Here is a 15389-nt window from a genome sequence, read left to right on the forward strand (position 1 = left end):
CCAATTTACCTAGCCTGCCCATGTGTACTTACTTCACTCTTAAGTTTTATTTTTTGGTCAAAACTTCACTCTTAAGTATTGACTCTATTTACTAATAATCTTTTACTATACACAGAAAATAAAATAAACATAAAAAGAATGTGTGGTTATCATTTTTCTTATTTAAAAACACTATTGATGTCACTCAGTATTATGTTATGGTGGTATTTCTCTTCATTTGGAAGCAAGAGGTCTTATGTTCGAAATTCGTGGATAACAAATTCGATATTAAGCTATCCACTATGTAACTTACCTGAACTTCTCCCGCCTTTATTATAAAAATATCAATCTACTCATAAAAAAAATTAACTTTTTTTTCTTAAACGTGAGCATAAGCGCTTTTAGTTGTCGAATCGAAAAGCTCATCACGCAAAATCTAAGCCAACACTAAGCCCAATTGCAACAACCCACATTTAGAGAAAAAACCCAAAATTTTCTGGCCCACCAGAAACTCCCGCGCCAAAACCCAAACTTGTCCTTTTCCATCCACACTTCTTTGACTGGTAGTTCTGAAACTCCCTCTCAGTCACGCACTATTCATGACTCTCTATAATCCTCGTCTTCTCCATGGACCATGGAAAACCCTGCAGAAACACTCCCCGACCCCCAAATCAACGGCCCAGATCCCCCGAACGACCCAGAAACCTCCGAACCCGATCATGTACTTCTCGCCGAGCTCGAGTCCCTCTGCCAGTTGCACCAGAGCCTGCTATCGAAGGCGGCGGCGATGGAGGAAGAGTCTAATAACATCCGGCAGAAGAGAGATGACGCCCTGGATCGCAACGCCGAGCTAAGTAAAGTCGTCGGAGAAATTTCCGGCGAGAGAGACTCTCTTCGCGGCGAAATTCAGAAGCTCGAAGATTTTCTGAGAAAAAAGGAAGACGGGTTTGCTTCCAAATTGGAGGAGGAGTTGAAGACGAAGGAGGCGATTGAAGACGAGGTGCGAGTTTGTCGGGAGACGATTGAAAGGTTGGAGCTTGAGAGAAAAGAGAGAGATGGGTTTTTGATGAAGTGCTTGGATTCGCTCCGATCGACCAAGGAGGGCTTTATCGGAATAATGGACGGCGTCAGCGACGAGAAGGCTGAGAATGGAGCTGAACAAGCTGAGGGGACGGGTGCGGAATCGGAATTCGACCCAGAATGGAGGGCGGTTTGGGAGGAAATTGAGGCGGTTGCGAGGCTGGCGGCTTCGGCGGAAGAGAACGTGAATGGGTATAAAGAGTTGAGGAAGAAGGAGAAGAAGGAGTTGGAGAAAAGCGTGGTGAGTCTGACAGAGGAGAATAGGGATATCAGCAGTTTGCTGAGGGTTGCTCTGGTGGAGAAGGAGGCGGTGGAGAAGAAGTTGAAAGGAAACAGCGAGCAGAAGCAGGTGGCGCTTTTGCAGATTGCGGAGAGGGGTTTGCAGAGAGTTGGGTTTGGGTTTATGATGGGAAGTGGGGGCAATGAGCAGTCGCTGGAGAGTTCCGCCGGAAGTAAATCAGATAGTAGTGACTTTGAAGAGGGGGTTATCAGTCTGGTGAGTTCAATTTTTCGTTGTTTAGGTTGTGCTAATTTATGATTTCTCCCTCTGTTTGATTTTCGTGTTTGATTTTTCGTTGATTTTTCGTATCAGGCATCAACTGTAGAGAAGATAATGAAGAACCTGCGGCTTGAGATCACTCAGCTGAGAAGATCTCTGGAAGAATCTAGGTAATTCGTCATCGAATTGTGAGGATATTTGAATCTGCATTTGTATTTTGGTTTGTTGTGAGGTAGGCCTGGCTATAGAAGATATCGCGTTGGTTCGGTGTTATTCACCTGAATTTGGATTTCGAAATCATGTAAATTATGCAGTTCTTAGTTCTTACGAACGTTGTTTAGTTGAGGGAAACAGTAACTGTTTGAGTATGATTCTCGAAATTATGTGATGAAAACTTGTCACAGTTCAAGTGTTTTACGAATATGAATTTCTGCAAGCACCACTCTAACCATACAGTACTATATATGTTGAGTATCGTTGATTTAGTTGTCGATTACCATGCCAGGTCAGACACTGAGCGCTTACAGAGTCTTACGGAGAAGCAAGCTCAAGAAATTTCGGAAAACATGCAGTACATCAAGGAGTTAGAAGATAGAGAGAGGGCGTTAACTCAAAATGTAATGGCTAGTTGTATAACAAAATCCGTTGTTTGTTTGCTTTGCATTCCTAAAGCGTACTCACCTTCTTGCTGATGTGTTTTCTCGTTTTATGGTTGTAAGGTTGAAGAACTCGTGGTCGAAACAAAGGAAAGTGAAGCAGAGGTTGTTAGATGGAGAGAAGCTTGCGAGCTAGAAGTTGAAGCCGGGAAAACTGAGATAGGAGAATGTGAGAAAGTGGTATGTTTGTATTCCCCGTTGTGAATTGCTTCTGATTGCTTGATGTTTCCCAGTCGTTTACTAGGATTTTGTTCTACGCTTTATTTTCTTATCTGGTGTTCTTTAATTTAGTCTCTCTCACTTTGGTATGTTATTTTGTTAGATCGCCATTCTGAAGCAAGAATTGGAGAAGACAAGGGCGGCTTTGGACGTGTCAAATGGCAAACTGAAGCTGAAAGACGAACTTGCAGCAACCGCTATGGCTGCACAAGCAGCAGCAGAGAGGTCCCTGCAGCTGACCGACAGCAGGACATCAGGACTGCGGAAGCGTATAGAAGAACTATCAAAACAAGTAGAAGAAGCAGAGAGCAGAGAGCGCAGTAACCAAAGGGTGAGACGCATATGTTGGCCATGGCGACCCCTCAAAGCTGCCAACAATGCACAAAACAGGATCGGGCCTGTAAGACGGTTGCTACCAGAGATGCAAGCCTTGCTTCACTCCAGCGGGTGATAAATCAGTTACTTTTCGGTTCAAATCAGTTGTATTTGTTTGAATCAGTTTCTTCGTTTAGTTTTAAGATGTAAATAAACAATTGCTCGAGCACAGTTACAATGTGCAATGTTAAAGTAACTTACCAAGATTTGAAGTTCCTTTCAGCTGGGAACGCTCGTAATCAAGGGAAGAACTAGTTTCCCTTTGGCAACCAAAAGCAGAGTATTTTCAAGACAGATATCCTTAAATTCGCCTTCGAGACACAAGAACCTGAGATTTGGAGCGCGGATGTTTAGAACTAAGCTATCAAAGTATGACAAGGCCAGAATCTAAGTAGAGGGCAACTGGAAATAAGACTTTCAATTTGCATCAAGAGTAACCAAAACCTGATCAAGAATCCACGATTGAGGCTCTTCATACACAAAAATCCTTTATAAGCAGGATTTGGATCCAACTCGCAGCGAAAGAGCTCCAAACGGCTCAACTTTTTACAGTAAAAATGGCACGAGGGCACGCTAAACCACTCACCTTCCCCCAACTTGAGAACCAAGCTTTGATATCATTCCTCGAAAGGAAAAGCATCCATTGATCTATATCGGGGTAGCTCTGCAAGTATGAAGTCGAAAGCTGGAACATGTGAACGGGTCCTTGGTGAAGAAAGAGAGCTCGAGTAACAAAATCTATGAGGCTGTTTTCAACAAGACCTCAGTAATTTGATAGACACTAGCATTTTATGCTAGGTTGGCGAAAACCAACATCCATAGGTTACCCTTAGGATATTATACAACATAGAATCTTTAACGCTTTAAGAGCTTGAACCTCTGACAATTAAAATTGCAAGCTCAAATAAGAATGGTACCATGTCTTTAGTATGTGCACTGTGGAAACAATAGTTCCTGCAAGTCCCGTTTGGCCATCAGCACACATTACAACTCTTCCTGCAAGTCCCGTAGTAATCAGGGGAACCAACCATGAAAACCGGGTTCCTTTGACACTCCCCCATCAAAGCCCACCTGGGACAGTTACTGTCTTCATCGGTGCATTCACTGCTCCCAGAATCGGATGAGATCTTCTCGCCACCAATGGATTTAGCATGAAGGAATTTTGTGGCACACCACATTTCCCCTTCAAGTACAGGGCATCTGGTATGTGGACTGCTCTTGTCCGGTGATGCATTCGGATGAAGAGTGAAAAACAAAATCGCGTTCCCTTTAATGGGTCTCAAGATGCTGCTGCTCCTTCTACAATCAGACCGGACCTTGCTCCTCAGCTGAGAGAGAGTTTCAACCACAGTTAACAATTTAATATACCACAATAAATCACAAACCTATATTGAAACGCGAAATACAATGATAGTTTCTCTCTAACCTGTGATTCGGGGAATAGAATCTCACCACCACGAGTGACATTTGAGAGATACAAAACAACTGTTGCTAATAAAGGCTCGGTTTGTTCCAATGTGGACTTGTTACCGAAGTAGTTGAAATTCTTGTCACCCTCCTCGTTCCCAAAATGGAAAACTTGTAAAGCTCTGCTGTTCTCTGAAGGACAAACACAAGCACTACATGTGTAAGGTAGATCAAGTCAGCCAGTTCAGGAACTGAAGACCATAGCAACAACAGCGAGGGGAGATACCTTTCGGAAGGAAAGTCCAAGCTGAAATTCTTGCCTCAATCCTTGAAACTACCTCGTCCTAACAACCAAAAGACAGTTAATTAGAGAAAGGGTTTTGGAGTATTTGCATCGCCAAACATTAGGGGGCATACAGCAACGAAATGATTAACAAAACACACTTCAACAAAACATGAAATTCTACCTCCATGACCAAGGGAATTTCTAAGCTTTTAAGCAGCCTCATGGTGTTGGTGTTTCCTAACTCATCATATTCGGTCACAGATTTATCTTCTCCCCCGAGTGCCTAGTCGCCAGAATACCAATTTTAGAACTACTAAGCAGCCTTAACCGATTAATATGCTGAAAGTCCAAAAGGATGACATGAGGGATATACCAAAGAAACAAGGTGGTCACACTCCTCATCTGATAGAAAACCTTTATATAAAAACACCCTATTGCAAGAAGGATGACGAAGTTAGATTCTCAAAGCAACAAGACATTACACATTCCCGGAACTGGAAACCTTGCGAAAATCATCATACAAGAAATTCATGAATGTACCTGACCTTGGTTGCCAAGATAGTTGGACAACGTGTGACGGGTCAATTCGGTTAGAATGAACTGAGTGGCCAAAATGTATGACAGTTTCTTGGATGGTTTCCTTACTCCTCAGTTCCTTCCTCCCACTGAAACAAATAGAGAGAGAAAAAACATTCTTCCTTCAGTTTGTAAGAAGCATTATATTCTTATTAAAGAGCGACCTCAAGCCAACAAGGCTTCCCGCTTTGCAAGAGAGAAAAATATTCCTTACTCCAACGACTCGAATCCGTGACCTTTGGTCACAAAGGAGCAACCTTTCTGTTGCACCAAGGCTCAGAATATAATCTTATGCTAGGGTTTTCAGGAATTCATCCCAAAATTTGGATCAAAATCATTAACCCTTAAGCAGAATTAGACAGATAATTAACACTCTGAATTTCAAGCATCTGTGCCCAGAAACCCATCAATTAATGAACGAGAAAACGAGGCTGAATTGTGTTAATTTCAATTAAGAAAGCAATAATTGCGAAATATATTAACAAATCCCTAATTAGCGTTATGGTAAGATTGAATCGCAAATAAAATGGAGCTTGCGGAAAGAAAATTGAGATGAAATTCTTACATTTCGGCAGAAGAGCTGAAGAAGGAAGACGTAACGGAAAGAAGAAGGAAGATCGAGGCAAGGGAGGCCATTGAAGCTGAAGCTCCTCTCCTGCGTCAAATTTATGAGCTAGTTGATCCGAGAGTCTGAGAGGTACTACTTGCCTCAGCTGCACTAAACCCCTTTTTTCTCTTCTTTTCTGTTAAATGTACAACACTTTGAAGCAGTCAATTTCCACTTAAAAATAATAATTTACCAAACAAGATTCCACTATGGAGAAGAATTTTCATGCAACGACATATCGTTTCGTCAGTATCCCAAATTAATTACAGATTGTCACTAGAAAAGTTTAAAGCGAGCAGTAACGTGACCAATTTTAAGTAACGTGACCAATTTTAAATACCGTCACAATGATTGTCAAGCCTTTGTAAGTAAATTTCTCTCTTGGCATTCGTTGTAAATTTAGTACTTTCATATGCGTCCATTTTTGTTCAAACACTTAGACAACTGTATTAATTGTCATTAGATGAATGCAATTTGATTTATGTACAACCAAATCTCAGAATTTAAACTCATTCCAGCTAATTTGGCATCGCAGAAAACCACAACTTTTGGCTCAAGAAAAAAGCACAGAACGAATCAATGAATTCAAATTTATTATTTACTCTATGTTTTGTACCTGAAACAATTACAGTAATGATCAGTCACTACTTATCAAACAATAGTAATAACAACGACAATCACTCCGTACTTGTTCATTCTTTTCTCTCGAAAAACCGCGCTGCGAAGGACTTGCTTTTCTTAGTCGAACCAAACGAAGATTCCCCGCTTGATCCATACGATTGATCTTCCTCGTCCTTCTCGTCAAAAGTTCCGTACGGCGATGGTGAATATGCATGAGGCACGGCCAATGTGACAGCCCTCTGTAATGCAGCCTTGTACTCTTCTGTGTGTTCTTTGGCTAATGTCTCATGCCGCTCCATTCTTTGCTTCGACGGAATCTCCATAATATGATCTTTCTGCAACATTAACTGAAGAGAGGGGAAACACGTACAGAGGTTCAGACACCGGGCAAGGATTTTAAGCTTTAAGATCTACATGAGGCTTGAGCTAAAAACTTACATCCAGAGCCCTTTGGGCTTCTCTCTCTATCCAAATGATGGCGTGGTCGGAAGTGGCATTACAAGAAAGAACGATGTGCTCAAATCTCCCATCCACCGGAACTGCTGTCTTGACAACGGGGGGAAATCTTCCACACCTGCAAACAAAAATATGTAGATGGGAGATCTTTTAACAGCATAACATCAGAAGTTACTCCCTGCTCAGCAATATCTATTAAACTGCTATATCTTTGGTTCAATGTGGATGTCGAAAATCCCTCCAAACACCAGGTATCACTGTATAACATCCCTAATAGAAAGGATACAGTAGTTAATAGGGCAGGATATATGTCTCTAATATACTATGTTTGATTACAATACAACTGAATTTACACATTGCACAACGACCGCACATTGACAGAAGCAAGAACAGAAGTGAAAACTTGTCCTTGGTATGCAGTTAGGTAAGCAGATGATCACAGTTAAGTATTGATCATTAATGCCTGACAATACCTAAAAGGCTTTCTCTCAACAATGTGATAAAGGCGGCCAGGTGCATAGAGCCTCCTTGGATCTTTGAGCATCTTCTCCTCAGGTATACATGTGTCCCTCATGCATCGTAGGCACAATATGCATGGCAAACTGTTAAAGTATCAAATATAACTTTAATCCAGATAAACTCAATCCAAAATTGATGTCATCACCAAACTAATTCTCAAAATATTAGTATGCCTTCAGCTATGAACAAACAATGGTTAAAAACAGTTATCAGAGCCATCTATACCAGAAAAGTGACTTGAAAATGTCTTCCAAGGGTGTAGCAGTCCGCGGTAAGAAGTCATCCTGGTCCGGCATAATGACCACAATCAAATCTAAGAATGTATTGACAGAACCACCACTACTTAAAGATTCTCAAAGTAAATTTCATAGAGGCGGAGTACATCATTTTTCTATTTAGATATGAATGAACAAGCTTCCACACATTGCCAACACAGATAAACATTAGACAAGGAGATTTTGGGATGAAATTTTACACAAATATGAGACAAAAGATGCCAATAAGTATAAAATCTAAGGCTGCAGAAGCATAATAAGATGTATACGGTATACCCATTTAAACTTATTGTACAAAATAAGAACAAAGAGAGTTAGTAAATACTTACCTGAAGCACAACAGAATTGATGACGTCTGCATATCTGACAGCTAAGTTCAATGACATACACCTTGCCGGTGCAATAGCATAGCCCCTAACCCTCTTCCGATCAATGTCCCCCAACCTATCCCTGTTCTGCACTACCACCATGGTTAACAATGCTGCTACACCTGACCCTAGTGAGTGTCCTGCGAAAGTCAAAGTATAATTTGGATACTTCTGCACCAGATCTTTCAAAATTTCACATTCTGCATCCATAACCCATTGAGCAGATTTCAATAGCCCGTTGTGAACATACCCGCCATCAAATTTCCTCTTTCCCAGCTTATTATCCATCAGAACTGCATAGTCACTCTCTCTTGCCAAGTTAAGGCCTCTGAAGGCAAGAACTATATCGGCATGATCGTGATCAAGATACAATATATAAGGAGGAGCTAGACCTCCGGTATCTTCATAAGTCTTTTTCAAGATTAACCAATCTGGGTTAATTCCATACCCACCGGGCGGTTCCCAAAGAGGGCATCGAAGGTCATCTTCGTAAACTGCTAGAATGTAGCGGCAAAGGCGAGGAACAGGCTCGAATTCTTCAGCAGTGGAAAGGCCCCAAGTCTCACTGTCATGACCCGCTGTGTGGAGGCATCGCTTCCACGCCCAACGGGTACATGCCAGACAATAAACACACTCAAGGATAGGACACCCACATAGGATTGACATTGAGTCCTACGGTCTAAACATACTATGACACATCAAAACTCAGAATTCACAAAACACCAATCCCTAAGGACATTTCAGCAGCACATAAACATTCGGATTCTCGCAAACTCAATACAGGTATTCATTGACTAATGTTCAAAAGAAATTTCAGTAGAAGCACATCAAGCACAATGTTATATAATTTGACCCCAAATTACACAAAATTGAAACCAAAGCTGCTATCTTTTCATACCCAGAAGCTGAAACTTGACAAAGAGCTCAATTGGCTCAACTGAGCCTCCACCATTACTGTATTTTGATGCACTGATAAAATCTTCAGCAGCTGAAACGATCACAATTTCGACATCCAGCAAACACCAAAATAAAAGAGGAAAAAGCAGAAAGATGGAAAGTACCCGATACCCAGAAACCAAGATTTCGGTTTCGATCAAATACTGGAGTCTCACGGCAAATACACGAAAATTTTCACAAGATTTGAGAGCATGGAGTTCGTTTTCAGGATGAAATTAAAGCGTGATTTTTGCGTATATTATACAAATTTGATACCATTAAGTTAAATATTCAAAGAAGCAGTGAAAGGACGGTGGTGGTACCTGCAAGTCAATGCCCATTTGGTATTTTATGATTACTTGGAAGGGGGTGGAAACATGAAGAAGGTGCGTGGTTGAGGCCAATCATCACTGTTGGCTTCCATTGGCAGTGGCAGTTGTGTGAATTCAATCGATTTACAGTGGCATTTGTTTCGTTTTATTCACTTTTCCTCTACCGTTCTCGCGTGCACGGTGGTCCATCTACTTTTGAATCTCAGTAGAAGTATTATTTTAACTTCTCAGACATTTTTTATAATTTTCAGTAATCAGGTGGAATGAATTAAAAAATGTTAATAGTTAAAAATAATAAGAATACGTGAGAGGTAATAATATGTGTATGAATAGCATTATCTTAACATATTACGAATTTGTGATGAGAAATAAATAATTATGGCGGTAACACTTCTTTAACCATGTCTGGGTCGAGCTTGATTAGTCTTAAATTCTTAATCAGATTCGTAAAAAAAAAAAAAAAATTTCTTAATTACGTATGAAACAATGTTATTTTTATTATATGTTCTCGTTATTCATGTAAGTTGAACAAGTTAAGAGAAAAAAGATTCCATAGCTTGATTAAATTAAGATATATTCATGACTTCATTTCCAAATTCACGTTAAAAAGCAAACTTAAAACTTTAGTTGCTCATATTATACTACGGTCTAATAGTTCTTTCACTAAACTTCAATAGAGCAGGAAGCAACCGGGGAGTTGGGTCTTTTCGGGTGGAGACATCCAAGCGGATCGGAGTAACCAGGACCTAGAGAAGAAAGGAAGAGTAGCAATGCGATTGTTAATTTCTCACTTTTATGTTAATTTTTTTCACTAGATATATGATAGGATCATTTATACTGTCCTAGCCAACATGACTTTGAAGTGACGGAAAATAAGACGAAATAAAAAAACTAAGAGTAAAATGAACACAACAAATCTTTGATTCAAGGAAAATCTTATTTTCTGGATCTAACCATTCCATTCAAAGTGTAAGGGGGCAATTTTATTACGGTTCAGATATGTGAATGTGTACTTATTACAAAAGACTCCCTAGCTAAGCATCAATGGTATAAATAGACTCTCTATATGAATCCTGATGGATTGTGCCCTTCATCGACAAATTCTCAAAACTGTTTTACATTTCTGACTACTCAACAGCCCGACGTCCAAAATTTACTGTTAAGAGAACGCGGTCATGCCTTAAACTTCTGAGTGAGTTTCCCCACTCCTTCCTTACAATCTTCTGCGACACGCTTGGCACCTTCTTTGACGGCCAAGCTAAACTCCAAGGTGCTTTGCTGCAGCTCTTGGGCCGATCTACTGGCCTTTGAAATGGCGGCGTCTTTTAGTTCTGCAACCCCTTTTCCTGCCTTGGGGATCCACTCCCTCAAATTGGATATGAGCAAGGCTATCTTTTGGATGATCTGATCAATTATATCTCGGGATTTTCCTTTTATATTTGTTGCTAGTGCCTTCAGCTTGTCCAGTAAATTCTCCGCCCTGTTGGCAGTTCCTTCAACCGAGAACTGCTTGCCAGCATCGAGCCATGTAACCTCACCCAAGGCATCTTCTCGGAGGTTGTTGTCAACAACTACCTTGATTCCCTGCCTCTCCCAGCGATCTCTAGCCTCCTCAAGTACTTTAGCATGTTCTCTTGCTCTTTTTGCCTCATCTTCAGCCCAAGCCCTGGATTAAAAAGATTAAAGTCTTAGAATGTTGGGTGAAAAATACGAATTCACTAGATGCCTAACAGATGCATAAGACTTGGAAGCTAAATACCTGGCCATGGACAAGGCCTTCCGTTCAACCTCTAGATCATACTGTAGGCGTGCAATCTCCTGGCTTTCGGTTTCTGCTTCAATCCTAAGTTTGCTAATTCTTTCTTTTTCATAGGATATCTCTACTTTGTTACTCATTACACTCTGCAATTGTTCCTCCACCTCATGCCTTAACTTAGACAGAACTTCCATTTCCGATTCAACAGCTGCATGCTCCTTCATCAAGGCAATATTATCTTCCTCTCTCTTAGACCTTAACCTTTCCAATTCACGTCTTGCTTCTTCAGCCATTTTCTCAACGGCATCAATTTTTTCCCTCTCCAAGGAAAGATCCTTCTCAAAATTTGCATTCACATCCTTTTCAACTTCAGCTACTAAAGCATTATGTGCATCCACAGCCTTTTCTGCTATAGATTCTGCTTCAATACGTGCAAGCTCCTCACTCACCGAGTCAGAATACTCTCCGGTTGCGAGGGCAATAGCAGCCTGGGCTTTTGTTACTGGCTTATCCGGCTGGAAGAGTCTGGTGTAACCTTTAAATCAAAATTGAAAGAAATGTTAACTATCAAACCCGTAAAATTGTGTGAATATTAGAAATACAGTTACGAGCCATGACTCACCAAATGCAAGAGCAATAATACCCTGTTCTCCAGATAGGTCAGCAACAAGTGCAGGACATGCATCTGGATGTATCTTATCAGCGTCTATAAAACCAGAAATTCGGTACAGGACCTGTGCAAATGCACATAACAAGTAGAGAATTAATAATTCAGAATAATAAGTAGAGAATTAGTATTTAGACCTACAAGCAGAAGAGTAGCTCAAAAAGAATAAAACTGAAAACAAGCTTATACTGTTAACAACCTCCTTGTCAGCTTTTGGGAGATATTTTTTCTCTAGGGCCATCTTCCAACTTACAAGATCCTGCCGTGATAGAGGGCTGCAGCAAGGAATTGCACAAAAAAAAAAGGAAAATAAGAAAAACCATTACCTATGTAATTTAGCCTAAATTCTGGAACAAAAAGCAAATCGATGAACATTTAAATGCAAGCAGAGAAACATATTAAACAAATATAGATAAGTTACTAAAAAATACTGCAAGGCCTCACAACTAGAGCAGCTAATTTCCAAAGGTAATGAGACCATGCAACGAAACAAGTACTTGTAAATTTTCAATCATGAACAGTCAGGATAATTGGTTTGGAGGAGATACACCCGGCGTATTTAGAACTAGACCAAAATAATGCCAAGTGATTTCAATGAAACAACAAACTGAAGAGAGCACTACATTACAAGGAATAAAATATACTACCTTTCAGGAGAGAAGTAGAATGGACTGTCATCTTCATCCATGGAAGAACGCATATCCTTTCTTGACAGCTTGCTAGAAATAAGTCCAGCTTCAGCCAAACCTGAATGGATGCAGGGAAACTATAAGCAAACAAAGCCTATCACACTATCACTTACACTACACCACAGAAATCTAACATGCTCAAACCTTGAATGGATGGAAAATCAGGGTCTTCAGGTGTAATATCATCAAATGCAAGCTCAGTAACATTCTCAATATACATAGAAGGATATACTTTAGAGATTGAGTTCCTACAGTTAACACGAAGAAATTATGTCAGTACATGTAGACCTATAATATGCCTCACAAATTTAAAAAGAGACTATATGTTGTGAAGATTTATATCTTGTCATGGAGGATTTTATACCTTGAAAGAGCACTACTTGCAGAAACCAACCAACGAGCATATTCACGTCGTGTACACAAATCACCAGGTTGAACATCAGCCTCTATGACCTGAAACAGTTGTCATATTCAAATTACAGAAAGGAAACTGGCTTAACATCTATGCAACCAAAACCATAAAAAATAATGAGAACAACATCGCAATCTGTGTCGAAGATTTCCAATTCAAAATTTGTCAAACTAAAGGACTCAAATCCAACAATAGGATTGAATGTTCATACAGAGAAATTGTTGTAAAGACTTTGGAACAAGGAAATTAGAAGCAAAATATGACAATACCTTTAACACTTGCAGCGCTGCGAATGCCTGCCCCTGAACCTGATCAACAACGGCAGGAACCAAAACCTTCCCAGGTGGCACCTGTAGAGCTGCAGAAACTACAGTTGGAGCAGGTATGCCAGCAGAAGAGAAGGAATTCCCAGCATTTGGTAATTGTGACTTGTTTCTAGACAACTCACTTTCAATTATGGTATTCGTTTCCAGGGATGAACTAATTCCCTCAGCTAAAACCTGCAGTGTTTTGCTCATTTCAAGGTTTTCTTCGGTTGAAGATGAGGGTACAGTCCCTATGTTATCTTTAGACGATACCTGAGGTTCTAAAATTGTGTTTGACTGTGAAGTAAGTGAAACATCCAGAGCTACAGGTTCATTGTGTTCATGCGCAACGACACTTAAAGAAGAAGACTCAAAAGTGGAAATATGATTTTCACTTCTCCCGGGTATTCCATCCTGGGGTTCAGTGCTAAGGTTTGAATCAGAGGCTTGCAAGTTAGTTGGTTCGACACTGACTAGGTTCCCTTTAAGTTCAGAAGCCAAATCTCCTATACCTACAGTGAGGCTGCTGTCAAAACCCTCAATCTCAGAGGCAACAAATGAATCATTGCCATTATCAGATTCAGACAGATCAAATTTCCTTGTGCATGTTTCAGATTCAACTGATTTGTCATAGGAAGTTGATTCAAGTGGTGAATCTCCTTTATCAGAAGCATTATTGATGGCATTGGCTTCAGTACCTCCGGATGTGTTTTTAAAATCCCCTATATCATAATCATTATCAACTCTAATTTCATTGGGAGACTCATCAATTTCTGGAGATGAAGAAGAATCCTCATTAGTACCTGTCCTTCCTTCCGGACTACTACTGGCATCATTCTTCACATTGCTTTGATCATCTACATCTTCTGCAGTTCTATGATTTTCATCATCATATGTCAATGATCGCTCCTGCTGCGTTGTTAACGGCTCCATCTGTTGTTTTGGGCCTGAATACATCCGCTTACGTTTTAACATATAGCCGAAAACAAGAAATACGTCGACTACAGCTCAAGGCAAACATGTTCCATAAAACACATATCATGCACAATCATAAACAATACAAGATACAAATACTTCCATTTCCATCAACATCATCAAATTTTCAGTCCATGTAATTCAGAGCTTGATTAGTATCGAAAGAAACAAGGCAGCTACTTACTTGAATTGTTTCGCCTTCCCAAAGACAATGCCACAAAAGTAAGCCCCGCAACAAGAACGACTCCGGCAACTCCAGCTCCCACAGTCCCTGAGAGCAAACTATTCCAAAAATGTTAGCAGCCAGACAGAGAATAACTGATATGAAAACGCCAATCTAATACAGTCGAACAATTATTACCTAAAAACCATTTCTTCCTCTGTGAATCCAATGACTCTTCCCCATTATCTGAATTGGACCACCCTTTAAACCCATCAGCATTTGAATTCGACCCGACCCACGAACCCCCATTGCGACGGGGCTCCAATTCAGCCCCGGACCTCTCATTGCCCTGAGCAACGCAGAGCACTCGAGCCCGACGATCCAGCTTCCCCAATCGCCTACGTACGAGAACGGAGGATGCTTTACCGCAATTGCCGCAATTGAAAGCGAAGCGAAGCTGGAGGGAGCTCGGAGAGCAAGTTGCAGTCACTGTCGCCATGGAAATTCACCGCTGCTGGTTTCGGATTGGGGGAAATTACACCCAATTGAAACGCATAGAGAGCGAGAGAGAGAAGCTTCGGTGGGGGAAGTTGAAATTAGGTCTTTTACAAGCTTGAATTTGGGAGAGAGAAGATTGAAATTATTGAATTGCAGAAATTTTAATTTCATTGTCTTTTTATTTATTTTTTTGGGTGGTATTTTGATTTTAGAGAAAATTGTAGATATGTCCCTTAACTTTAACTCAATTGGATGAATGATCCATTAATTAAAAATCAATTATCATTGGTCTCTCAACTCATCAAAACGTGCAACTATGATCCCTCAACTAAAAATTCATTATCATTGGTCCATCAACTTTAATTCAACTGGAGAATAACCCCTTAACTTTAACCCAATTGTAGCAATGATCCTTCTAATATAACTCGTTTTGACAAAAATTTTGACATAATTGACGAAAATGACCATAATTACACACTTTGATGAGTTGAGGGACCTTTATTATATAAATGGTTATTCTAACATAACTTATTTTGCCAAATTTTGACGAAATTGATGAAATAGACTATAGTTACACATTTTGATAAGTTAAGGAACCAATAGTAATAGATTTTTAGTTGAGGGACCATTGCTACAATTTACTCTTGATTTTATTATCTATTGGTGGACATGACGAGGAGGTATTTTTTTTGTTTTGTTTTTGTTTAGTTTTGGAATTTTTGAGATGAAGTGC

At 40.2% G+C, this 15389-nt stretch overlaps 4 protein-coding genes and 1 pseudogene across 15 annotated transcripts; 1 reads left to right on the plus strand and 4 right to left on the minus strand.

Moving 5' to 3' along the window:
• The first annotated feature begins 545 nt into the window (after positions 1–545).
• On the plus strand, positions 546–3014 carry LOC103934913 (uncharacterized protein At3g49055-like). Its single transcript, XM_009344672.3, has 5 exons — positions 546–1555; positions 1652–1728; positions 2064–2175; positions 2278–2394; positions 2537–3014. Exons 1-5 carry the CDS (start codon positions 614–616, stop codon positions 2882–2884), a joined length of 1596 nt encoding a protein of 531 aa, XP_009342947.2. The 5' UTR covers positions 546–613; the 3' UTR covers positions 2885–3014.
• Positions 3015–3018: 4 nt separating this feature from the next.
• LOC108866206 lies at positions 3019–3728 on the minus strand (annotated as a pseudogene).
• LOC103934914 (probable prolyl 4-hydroxylase 12) lies at positions 3608–5821 on the minus strand. Its single transcript, XM_018644424.2, has 7 exons — positions 5643–5821; positions 5047–5166; positions 4875–4932; positions 4683–4784; positions 4502–4559; positions 4235–4407; positions 3608–4136 (listed from the first exon to the last, which is right to left on the minus strand). The coding sequence occupies exons 1-7, from the start codon at positions 5711–5713 to the stop codon at positions 3783–3785; spliced, it is 936 nt and encodes a 311-aa protein (XP_018499940.2). The 5' UTR covers positions 5714–5821; the 3' UTR covers positions 3608–3782.
• A 439-nt stretch (positions 5822–6260) lies between these two features.
• LOC103934915 lies at positions 6261–9321 on the minus strand. 9 transcript variants are annotated; one of them, XM_048565458.1, is made up of 7 exons: positions 8985–9320; positions 8822–8877; positions 7885–8602; positions 7506–7564; positions 7235–7363; positions 6744–6879; positions 6261–6652 (listed from the first exon to the last, which is right to left on the minus strand). In XM_048565458.1, exons 3-7 carry the CDS (start codon positions 8587–8589, stop codon positions 6377–6379), a joined length of 1305 nt encoding a protein of 434 aa, XP_048421415.1. In that variant the 5' UTR covers positions 8590–8602; positions 8822–8877; positions 8985–9320; the 3' UTR covers positions 6261–6376. The 9 variants fall into 9 exon arrangements, with proteins under 9 accessions (XP_048421415.1, XP_048421414.1, XP_048421413.1 ...); XM_048565457.1 differs by having other exon boundaries at positions 8822–8892; XM_048565456.1 differs by having other exon boundaries at positions 8822–8911.
• An 826-nt stretch (positions 9322–10147) lies between these two features.
• Positions 10148–14801, minus strand: LOC103934920. Of its 4 annotated transcripts, none has more exons than XM_009344683.2 (11): positions 14357–14801; positions 14180–14266; positions 13824–13967; positions 12985–13742; positions 12668–12756; positions 12448–12551; positions 12262–12361; positions 11814–11889; positions 11570–11681; positions 10951–11482; positions 10148–10857 (listed from the first exon to the last, which is right to left on the minus strand). In XM_009344683.2, the coding sequence occupies exons 1-11, from the start codon at positions 14655–14657 to the stop codon at positions 10365–10367; spliced, it is 2796 nt and encodes a 931-aa protein (XP_009342958.2). In that variant the 5' UTR covers positions 14658–14801; the 3' UTR covers positions 10148–10364. The 4 variants fall into 4 exon arrangements, with proteins under 4 accessions (XP_009342958.2, XP_009342960.2, XP_009342957.2 ...); XM_009344685.2 differs by having other exon boundaries at positions 12985–13073; positions 14357–14800; XM_009344682.2 differs by having other exon boundaries at positions 12985–13967.
• Between the last annotated feature and the right edge of the window lie 588 nt (positions 14802–15389).

The sequence above is a fragment of a genome, unplaced genomic scaffold, assembly GCF_019419815.1.
Source record: "Pyrus x bretschneideri cultivar Hongxiangsu unplaced genomic scaffold, Pyrus_bretschneideri_v1 Contig4, whole genome shotgun sequence".
Classification (NCBI taxonomy): domain Eukaryota; kingdom Viridiplantae; phylum Streptophyta; class Magnoliopsida; order Rosales; family Rosaceae; genus Pyrus; species Pyrus x bretschneideri.

What these genes read in the sequence shown, in the direction of transcription:
- LOC103934914 (XM_018644424.2), bottom strand. Translation starts at nt 5,713, where the DNA reads ATGGCCTCCCTTGCCTCGATCTTCCTTCTTCTTTCCGTTACGTCTTCC. An exon ending in GTGACCACCTTGTTTCTTTG is followed by an intron (nt 4,785 to 4,874) that starts GTATATCCCTCA and finishes TCTGGCGACTAG; the next exon opens with GCACTCGGGGGAGAAGATAA. An exon ending in TTGGACTTTCCTTCCGAAAG is followed by an intron (nt 4,408 to 4,501) that starts GTATCTCCCCTC and finishes TTTGTCCTTCAG; the next exon opens with AGAACAGCAGAGCTTTACAA.
- LOC103934920 (XM_009344682.2), bottom strand. Translation starts at nt 14,657, where the DNA reads ATGGCGACAGTGACTGCAACTTGCTCTCCGAGCTCCCTCCAGCTTCGC. An exon ending in TGATTTTCCATCCATTCAAG is followed by an intron (nt 12,362 to 12,447) that starts GTTTGAGCATGT and finishes GCATCCATTCAG; the next exon opens with GTTTGGCTGAAGCTGGACTT. An exon ending in AAGGCCTTGTCCATGGCCAG is followed by an intron (nt 10,858 to 10,950) that starts GTATTTAGCTTC and finishes TTTTTAATCCAG; the next exon opens with GGCTTGGGCTGAAGATGAGG.
- LOC103934913 (XM_009344672.3), top strand. Translation starts at nt 614, where the DNA reads ATGGAAAACCCTGCAGAAACACTCCCCGACCCCCAAATCAACGGCCCA. An exon ending in AGATCTCTGGAAGAATCTAG is followed by an intron (nt 1,729 to 2,063) that starts GTAATTCGTCAT and finishes TTACCATGCCAG; the next exon opens with GTCAGACACTGAGCGCTTAC. An exon ending in TAGGAGAATGTGAGAAAGTG is followed by an intron (nt 2,395 to 2,536) that starts GTATGTTTGTAT and finishes TTATTTTGTTAG; the next exon opens with ATCGCCATTCTGAAGCAAGA.
- LOC103934915 (XM_048565460.1), bottom strand. Translation starts at nt 8,589, where the DNA reads ATGTCAATCCTATGTGGGTGTCCTATCCTTGAGTGTGTTTATTGTCTG. An exon ending in TCAATTCTGTTGTGCTTCAG is followed by an intron (nt 7,565 to 7,884) that starts GTAAGTATTTAC and finishes ATGCCGGACCAG; the next exon opens with GATGACTTCTTACCGCGGAC. An exon ending in ATTTTCAAGTCACTTTTCTG is followed by an intron (nt 7,364 to 7,505) that starts GTATAGATGGCT and finishes ATACTTTAACAG; the next exon opens with TTTGCCATGCATATTGTGCC.